Source organism: Symphodus melops (assembly GCF_947650265.1).
Source record: "Symphodus melops genome assembly, contig: SUPER_20_unloc_7, whole genome shotgun sequence".
Lineage (NCBI taxonomy): Eukaryota > Metazoa > Chordata > Actinopteri > Labriformes > Labridae > Symphodus > Symphodus melops.
Genome location: NW_027636781.1, coordinates 17501 through 27500, shown reverse-complemented (window position 1 = coordinate 27500; position 10000 = coordinate 17501). Strand labels below are relative to the sequence as shown.

The 10000-nt window shown below is 48.5% G+C and overlaps 1 protein-coding gene across 1 annotated transcript in view; it reads left to right on the top strand.

Moving 5' to 3' along the window:
- LOC306842020 (disintegrin and metalloproteinase domain-containing protein 33-like) overlaps nt 1-10000 on the top strand; it is a 42904-nt gene that overhangs the window by 21441 nt on the left and 11463 nt on the right. The window contains exon 2 of the mRNA XM_079373416.1: nt 1211-1287. Coding sequence (XP_079229542.1) covers nt 1211-1287 — 77 coding nt within the window. The remainder of the gene's footprint in view (nt 1-1210; nt 1288-10000) is intronic.

Here is a 10000-nt window from a genome sequence, read left to right as displayed (position 1 = left end):
ATACGAGTCGTTGTTTTTGCGTCACGTCTGGCTCAGTCGCATCACGTCCTGCTTCCTGAAGAGGAACAGAGAGGTACCTGTGAGGCACACCTGGGAGGCCTCCATGACCTCTCCTTGTCCAATCAGTGCGTTCTCCACCTGTTCACACCTCCCTCCCTCCGCTGCTGGCTGCTCACACCTCGTCCCTGCTTTCACAGCTCCCGCTCCCGGCTCGGCGTGACCCCGCTGTGACGCCGGCTGGAGGTGAGGAGGTGTCACACGTACACAGCTGGAAACAGCGTCTGATGAGCACGACTCACTGATGGTGACGGTCTGACAGGTTCGAGGAAGAAGAAGAGGAAGGAGCGTGATGAAGGAGTTTATGGAGTGTAGTTCACATGATATCCTGCACACGCAGCGTTTAACAAACAGGAGACGCTGAAGATGAGATGAAACAACCTCAATCACCCCTCTATGTGTCAACCAGAATAATCCGGATCACGTTTCTCATCAACCACCTTTTATCTTTTTAACCTCTGCACCATGTGGAGGACACTGTAGCTTCAGTGTTTAGCCAGCTCTACGTGTGGTGGACACTGTAGCTTCAGTGTTTAGCCAGCTCTGCATGTGGTGGCACTGTAGCTTCAGTGTTTAGCCAGCTCTGCATGTGGTGGCACTGTAGCTTCAGTGTTTAGCCAGCTCTGCATGTGGTGGACACTGTAGCTTCAGTGTTTAGCCAGCTCTGCATGTGGTGGACACTGTAGCTTCAGTGTTTAGCCAGCTCTCCATGTGGAGGACACTGTAGCTTCAGTGTTTAGCCAGCTCTGCATGTGGAGGACACTGTAGCTTCAGTGTTTAGCCAGCTCTGCATGTGGAGGACACTGTAGCTTCAGTGTTTAGCCAGCTCTGCATGTGGTGCCTTCAGAGCCCCACCTACCTTCTCTGGTCCAATCAGATCCAGAGCATTCAGGAGCAGAATCTAAAGTTTGAAGGAGGACATACTGGCTGCTGCATTGTTGAAGAAAAGCTTCAACACAGCAGGTTTCTTTCATGATCACACAGGAAGAGAGCAGCTCTCTGATTGGTCCTTTAACTTCAACATGTTTCCTTCATGTCTGATTCGCCTGTTTTTGATGTATTTTATTCTCTGCTCTGACCGCTCTCTCTCTCTCTCTCTCTCTCTCTCTCTCTCTCTCTCTCTCTCTCTCTCTCTCTCTCTCTCTCCCGGCAGGAGGAGCACCCAGTCAGCGGGGAAATCGCGCTCTCATCAGACGACCTCCACCTGGTGCTAGAAGTGGAGCGTAATCAGTGAGTCCCTCTTTCCCTCCTTTAGAGACAGACGTGATAATCGAAGCAGACCGCCTCCTCCCTCAGCCCGCTCTGTTCTTTTAGCCCAAGGTTAGCTGACGTCTCCACATGTTGAAAGCTTATTAAAGATTGAATGGATGTCCCCGGGATGTGGATGTGCTCGTGCTAATAGAGCTTGGTATCTGAATAAGCCAAAGGCCGGCAGGTTTCAGCTCCTGTTAGAGAAGGAAGCAGCTCAGACTGAGGTGGAAGAATCCGACAGAGGAAACGGTTTTGCTGCTGCGATCAGAATTTTTTCGATTTCAATTAAAAGTGAATAAAAAGAAGAATGTGTTGGAGTGTTCAAAACACACACACACACACACACACACACACACACACACACACACACACACACACACGTCTGAATCAAATTTAAAGGTTCTTTATTATCAAACTGATCTTTAGTCTGAAGGCTCAGAAGATGGAGCAGCTTTTTCTCTGCAGCCTTCGACTTTCTGAACGTCCAGAGAGTTCATGTTCGAGTTATAAAAACAGATTTCAAAATAAAATATCAAGAATCATTCTAAAAAATGTACACAATGTGTGTGTGCAGGACTGACGTCAAATCTGTCGTTTCTCCTTTTCTTGATGTCAATTCTTCGAAGCTTTGTTTTTGGGCTTTTGCTTTTATTTTGATAGGACAGCTGGCTAGGGTATATATATATATATACACACACACACACACACACACACACACACACACACCACTAGGCCGTCTGCATGCTGACACATTCATGATTAAGATAAAAATGTATGTATTGTTTGGATTCAAAACATTTTCATGCGAATCCAGAAAGACGTGTTTGTGGCGTGCGGATCGTCGACCTCGATAACGTAACGTCATGAAGGACGGTCAAAGTGAAGCGTCACGTGCAGCACAGATCCACACTCTGTGTGTGTGTGTGTGTGTGTGTGTGTGTGTGTGTGTGGGATAACATGGAGGGCAGCTCCGTCTGGACTCTGCACAGTAGACGTGCAGAGACTCTGAACATGCTGCAGGAGAAGCTGAACATGTGTGAGCACCTGGGAGGGATCAGAGAGAGAGAGAGCGGGCGAGCGAGCAGGGATCTCCACAGCTGTCCGGGGTTTTTCTATTTGCAGGGTTGAATGTGTTGAGTGAGGAGGGAGTCTTTTAATCCTTACAGGCGCTCTCTCAGTGAAATTTTAATTAGTGTAGTCGGAGTTTGATGAAAAGATTCCTGAGGCATAAAGACATCACTGAAGCTGCCTTTAGCCCCGCCCCCTCTCTGTGGATGCATGTTGTTAAAGAGCCTCTGGATCTGCTCCCACACACATCTCCATACATGCTCTGTTCTGATGTTCAGCATCAGTCTGCTCCTCCTCCAGGCACAAACACTGCTTCTGTATCCGTCACCTCAACTGTTGTTCTGTTGGAGTGATGGATGGAGTCATTGTGGAGAGATGCAGGAAACATTTTAGTGTGTGTGTGTGTGTGTGTTTCTAAAGCAGAGATAAGTGTGTGTGTGAGTGTGTGTGTGAGTGACACTTTTAAGGCTTTCAGTGTCTTTACATGCAGGATGCATGGGAGTTCAGTTGCTTGGAAACAGATTGAAGAGTTGAGAGTTGGAGGAGAGCGATGCAGGAAGTGACACAGACAGAAGAAGAAGAAGAAGAAACTCTGAGAGATGAAACACACAGACACACACACACAGACACACACACACACACACACACACACACACACACACTGACTCTGAGTCGGGGAGTCTCAGCGTGGATTACAGGTCACAGAGTTGGCACGGCGTGTGTTTATTTAAGTTTGGTCTGGAGCAGTGAATGTAGGTCAGACACTGAGGGACGCACGCAGACAGACCGGGGAATCACTGGGAATCTGACTGGGAATATATGCAGAGCCTCTTCCACCAGCAACGCACTGGAAGACCGCCAGGAAGAAACACACAAGGGAGGAGAGGAGAGGAGAGCGCCTGATTGGTCGTCTTTTAGAAGAGATTTATTGGACGGACAGATGATATCAGGGACGAAGAGGAGAAGGGAAAAGTGCAGGAAATACCTCGAAAGTCAGAGTGAAATTAGACTTGGACTAATCACTGAACATGATTCTGAACTCTGATAATAAAAACACTACAGATATGTTTGAGATGCTTTCAAATGATTCTAAAGCCAAGAAGATGCATTTATTATATCGTTTGTTGTGCCAAAAAGTGCAGTTCCTCCAGTGTCCACTAGAGTCTGTCTCCTGCAGTGAGTCAGTCTCCATAGCGCTCTATGTTAAAATGTCCAACTTTACAGCTGCAGTTCCTCCAGTGTCCACTAGAGTCTGTCTCCTGCAGTGAGTCAGTCTCCATAGAGCTCTATGTTAAAATGTCCAACTTTACAGCTGCAGTTCCTCCAGTGTCCACTAGAGTCTGTCTCCTGCAGGGAGTCAGTCTCCATAGAGCTCTATGTTAAAATGAAACAGTTTGGGTCTTCTCTGTACGGGCTGAATGTTTATAAAACTCACCTGTTTACATTATATTAAGACTTAAAGGGATGTAGAATTAGGGGGCGTGGCCTCTTTGAGTGACAGTTAGCAGCTGCTCGGTGTCACCGCTGATTCATTCCCTGACCTTTGACCTCTGAGTTGTGTTTGTGCTGTTTGAGTCTTTTAAATGTTTGTTCCTGTACATATCAGACTAATAATTTGTCTGTGAGCTTTCAGACCGCCCAACACGTCTGAGCTCCACTTTCTACCGACCAATCAGAACAGAACAATGTTTCATTTACATGCTAGCAACAACTAGCAGCTATCTGAGTCTGCGTTCTGAATGAAGCTCATTCAGTGTTTGTTTTTTCTCTCTTGTAGTCAGCCATCAAACTGCAGAGCATTGGTCCTGTTCAGAAATGTCCAGCTCACTCCCGTTTGTGAGACTGACAGCCTGGACCTGTAGAGTGTGACTCATTCTTTTCAAGGAGTCAAACATGGAGGACGACGACGACCGCTGTGGAATTAGAATGAGCTGGAATGTGCTGCTGGGGGGAGCTGACCTATACGCAGATCCTGAGAACAGATTGAACATGAGAGTTGGTGTGTAGGCGTGTGTGTGTGTGTCTGTGTGTGTGTGTGTGTGTGTGTGTGTGTCTGTGTGTGTGTGCGTGTGTGTGTGTCTGTGTGTCTGTGTGTGTCTGTGTGTGTGTGTGTGTCTGTGTGTGTGTCTGTGTCAGGCCAGGAATGCCAGCTGATGTCATGCTGGACTTGCCCGTGCTGGCTGAAGTCACAGAACAAACAGATGACGGGGGATTTACTGTTGCCGTGGTTGTGAATCATGTTTTACGCTCGTTCCCACTGAAATGTTCAAAACAATCAGAAACAATCAGAAACATTTAGAAACAATCAGAAACAATCAGAAACATTTAGAAACAATCAGAAACATTTAGAAACAATCAGAAACAATCAGAAACATTTAGAAACAATCAGAAACATTTAGAAACAATCAGAAACAATCAGAAACATTTAGAAACAATCAGAAACAATCAGAAACATTTAGAAACAATCAGAAACATTTAGAAACAATCAGAAACATTTAGAAACAATCAGAAACATTTAGAAACAATCAGAAACATTTAGAAACAATCAGAAACCAGCCTGCAGGGGGCGAACTTTGTCCCACTTCACAATGAAAGGCAGGAATGGTGCGTGGTCTCAACACGGCGCCCTGAGGCACGCCATCCTCGAGAGTTAGCTTCTGCTTGTCAGCAGCTTGAGGCTAAATTCACAGAAGTTGGTGATGAGTAACAGATGATATATTGTGCTGCTGCTTAAAGTCGTCCACTTGAATTATCGGTCAAAGAGAAGTTCGGCGTTTCGATGTTCTGGCTGTAAAACTTTACATACAAGAGCGCTGAAGAGCGACAGGAAGCAACGTGAGGAGAGATGACCAGGAGAGGCTTTCTTTGAACACATTCATGATAGCATCTTCTGATCCTCGCTAGCTTCCCTAAAATGTGTTTTTGATGGTCACACATGCCACGCCTCTGGACACGCCCCTGGACACGCCTATGGACACGCCCCTGGACACGCCCCTGGACACGCCTATGGACACGCCCATGGACACGCCTATGGACATGCCCATGGACACGCCTCTGGACATGCCTCTGGACACGCCCATGGACACGCCTATGGACACGCCCCTGGACATGCCTCTGGACACGCCCATGGACACGCCTATGGACACGCCCATGGACACGCCTATGGACATGCCCATGGACACGCCTCTGGACACGCCCCTGGACATGCCTCTGGACACGCCCATGGACACGCCTATGGACACGCCCCTGGACACGCCCCTGGACACGCCTCTGGACACGCCCATGGACACGCCCATGGACACGCCTATGGACACGCCCCTGGACACGCCTCTGGACACGCCCCTGCTTGTAGGAAACGACCACAGCTGAGAAGTTGACTGTTGTTTGTGTGAAATATGTTGCACTAAACCCCAACACACACACACACACACACACACACACACACACACACACACACACACACACACACACACACACAAATAATACAGCTTCACGGTTCAAGGTTTACTTTATTGTCAATTCCAAAATATGTCAGACATACAGTGAAATGGAAATGGCGTTTCCCCTTCCCACAGAATGCTTCCTTCATGAATGAAGATGGCGTTCAAAGATGACTCCATGTTGAATTTTGCAGAATAGCTAAACAGTATTTCCACTCTGAGATATCAGAAGTCTCCTCCTGCTGTCCTGAGGGGACAAACACCAGCTCTGAGGACTGCTGTTTGCCAGTTTAGATGAAATGAGAGCAGACAGGAGATCGGACCCTCGGCGTTCTCAGCAGCTCATTATTGTTACGATCGCACCCTCTGGATCAAACCCAGAGATTTATTCTGTCCACAATAATTATTTCCTGGAAAGCAGAGCAATGAAGAAAGCAATTTCCTCATCCGGCAGGACATAATCTTGTAAGAGGCGAGCTAATTCTTAAAGAGAGAGAATTAAGCCGCCTTCCAGGGAGGGAAACGTCAAAGGAAAGAAACACAGGATGTGTTTGAGATGGAGCTGGCACACTGAGGAAGGTAACGCTGGTCACACGGCTCAGACCTCTGAAGCTTCCTGACGCTCGGACTGGATGAAGCATGTTTAGATGTTTAAAGGCTGGTGAGTTGGAGAAGCTGCAGCAGGTTGTGATGGCTCTAACTGGTCATGTGATCAGAGTGTCAGGTCAAACCAGGAAGTGGGCCGCGGTATGATGTCATCTTTGAGCTCGATGTCGTGAAGGCTCAGTGAGAGGACGAGGTGACCACGCCGCCATCACCGCGTTACAGTGTGTGTGTGTCTGACTGTGTGTGTGTGTGTGTGTGTGTGTCTGACTGTGTGTGTGTGTGTGTGTGTGTGTGTGTGTGAATGTGTGTGTCTGACCGTGTGTGTGTGTGTGTGTCTGATTGTGTGTGTGTGTGTGTCTGACTGTGTGTGTGTGTGTGTGTGTGAATGTGTGTGTGTGTGTGTGTGTGTGTGTGTCTGACTGTGTGTGTGTGTGTGTCTCTCTCTCGCTCTTCTGTAACAAAGTCAGACTGGGACACCAGCATGACGTGGTCGTGGACTCCATATTAATATCTTTGATGATAAAAATCATTTTTTATTTCTTTTATCTTTGTGAGTCACGTGACGGAGCAGAAATGCTCTCTGACAGGGTCAGAGGAGCGTCCAGGGTTCGATTCCCACGGACGGCGTGCCAGCAGCCTCACTGTGTCGCTGAGTGAGCGGGCAGCGCTTCATGTTAGCATGTTGATACATGAGTCCATTGGGCTGACTGATGTGAGCTGAGCTGCACGCGGTGCTGACGTGGAGGCGTCCGACCTGACGAGGTGTTAATGAGGACGGAGTCCTGGGAGAGTCGGAGGAGTTTGGAGGGAGAGCTCTCTCCTGGCAGCTTCCTTTATCGATCCTCCTCGGGAACTCGTCTGTTTGAAGTTGGCTGCAGCCCCAGCAGTCTCTCCACTTTAATAGTGATTCAAATCAATAATGAGCTTTGTTCTGTTAATCTGCTCTAATCCCGCTCGGGTTGTCAGCTCAGGCGATGACTGGCAGCTCCGAGCCGCCTTCACCTTTTTTTTTCTCTTTTTAATCCCGCTCGGGTTTGGAGGCGCTTCAGCTGGCAGGATGCAGGGATGGAGGGATGAGGAGGAGACGTGTGACTCACAACCAGGAAGTGAATCGTCCTTCAAACACTCAGTGCAGTGTGGGAAAAACAAACAGAGACACGGCGAAGGTCAGACGAGCTCGCAGGAAACAGACGAGGAGAGAGAAGAACAGGTGTTCACTTCTCAGATGTGAGCGTGCCATTTTACCTGTAAATCAGGCTTTCTGCTGCTGGAGCTTATTAGAAACATGCAGAGGCTTTTTAGCTCGGGTACAATCACTTCTATCTGAAGCAGTTCCACTGCCCGCTTCCATCGCTGCAACACCTGTTCACCTGATAACTGCTCTCATATCTGGCAAACCCAGGGGCGTCCAAAACGGCCTTCTGTACAGGAAGGATCGAACCGCACCAACCGCCTTTCACAGCTGTTATTTTCAGTTACATTATAAACTCTCCCGAACAAATGGATCATTGTGATTCACTCCTTTATTTGTTTCCTTGTTGATATTCTGTAATTAAAAGCAGGTGTTTCTTTCTCCTGTGTGCAGAGGAACGCCTGTTGGAGCAGCTGTGCAGCTTTTAAATATCTTAATACTACTCACATGCCTGCACTGACACACACACACACACACACACACACACACACACACACACTGACTGCATTGTTTGTTTCCCTGAAGACAGCGCAGCCTCATCTGTCAGTCTGACCTTCTGAAAGAGAGACTCTGAGACACACCAGGACCACGCTGCGGTCCTGCAGGGGGCTTCTGTCGACGTGTCGTATTTCAGGACAATGACTGATGACCCGCTCAAATCCACCAACATGCACCTTTGTGACAGTACAATCAGACACACACATTCAGAGGGCTGACAACACCACCCACATCTCTGCAGGTTTCCATCTTAAATATTTAGAACTCGACTCACGTCGCCATTATTTTGTAATGTGATGAGTCAGTGAGCTCAGCTTTTTATCCACACCAGTGTCCTCGCTCCTCTTCATCATGTGTGTGAAGTGTGTTGTTGTAAATCCACTCTGATCCTGTATTTGATCATGTCTATAAACCCCTCTATTTCAGCCCTGCTCAGAACAGGCTGTTTCTGTGTCTGTAGCTTTAAATATGTAAATGAGCTGTGTCTGACCACGCCCCCTCTCTGGAAGGGCTCGGGTGTACTCGCTGCTTTCTGGCTCCATGTCCTATTGTTTACGGTGAGAAGGCAGACTCAGAGGGCAGAACAAACACCTAGCTGTGGGAGTGTCACCCACCTGGGGGAGGGGCTACTGCCCTTTGTGATGTCATGAAGGGAACATCTCCAAACGGCCTGTTTGAGCACACATTTTCTGAAAAGTAGAGCAGGCAGAAGACGGAGAGGATGGACGAGAGACATGTTAGAGGAACATGAAAGGAGATTTTTCTTTTTCTTCTGATATATTTTCTGTAAATTCTGTGAAAGAAAAAACAGCTCCAGTGAATAAACTGTCGTTGACCTGCAGCAGTGTAGAAAGTTATTTTCTTCACTCTGACCTGCAGACACACTTAACAACCAACCTCAAGCTGACGACATGCTGCGTTCACACTCTTTAACCTGAACCAACACAAGCCTCCATGTTTGTCGCTCTGCCTCTAATTGGCCCCGACGCCTGTGCATGCCCCGTCAGCTCCCCGAGCCGCCGGTGCAGGCTCAAGGTTAACGGCTTCAGGAGGAAATCAAAAAGTGATGATTGCTCAGGACGAACAGGGCAGAAACCTCTGTCCTGTTTTAACCTCAGCGCTCAGCAACAGGAAGCTTCTGCCTGCATCGCTGCGTCTGTCTGTTCCTCACCTGCAATCAAACATGTCGCTCTGTTCACTGGCATTAACCAATCCTGTTCAAGAACTCTGAGTGTGGGTTCTCCCGCTGTGCTCCTCCCTCCTGCTCGTCAGACTGGAGACTCAAGACACGCCCTCAGTGAAGGACACGCCTCTCAGTGAAGGACACGCCTCTAAGTGAAGGACACACCTCTAAGTAAAGGACACGCCTCTCAGTGAAGGACACGCTTCTAAGTGAGGGACACGCCTCTAAGTGACGGACACGCCTCTAAGTGAAGGACACGCCTCTAAGTGAAGGACACGCCTCTCAGTGAGGGACACGCCTCTAAGTGAAGGACACGCTTCTAAGTGAGGGACACGCCTCTAAGTGACGGACACGCCTCTAAGTGAGGGACACGCCTCTAAGTGAGGGACAGGCCTCTAAGTGAGGGACACGCCTCTAAGTGACGGACACGCCTCTAAGTGAGGGACACGCCTCTAAGTGAGGGACACGCCTCTAAGTGACGGACACGCCTCTAAGTGACGGACACGCCTCTAAGTGAAGGACACGCCTCTAAGTGAAGGACACGCCTCTAAGTGAAGGACTCGCCTCTAAGTGAAGGACACGCCTCTAAGTGAGGGACACGCCTCTAAGTGAGGGACACGCCTCTAAGTGAGGGACAGGCCTCTAAGTGAGGGCCACGACTCTAAGGGAGGGACACGCCCCCTGCACACAAGACAATGATTTTTC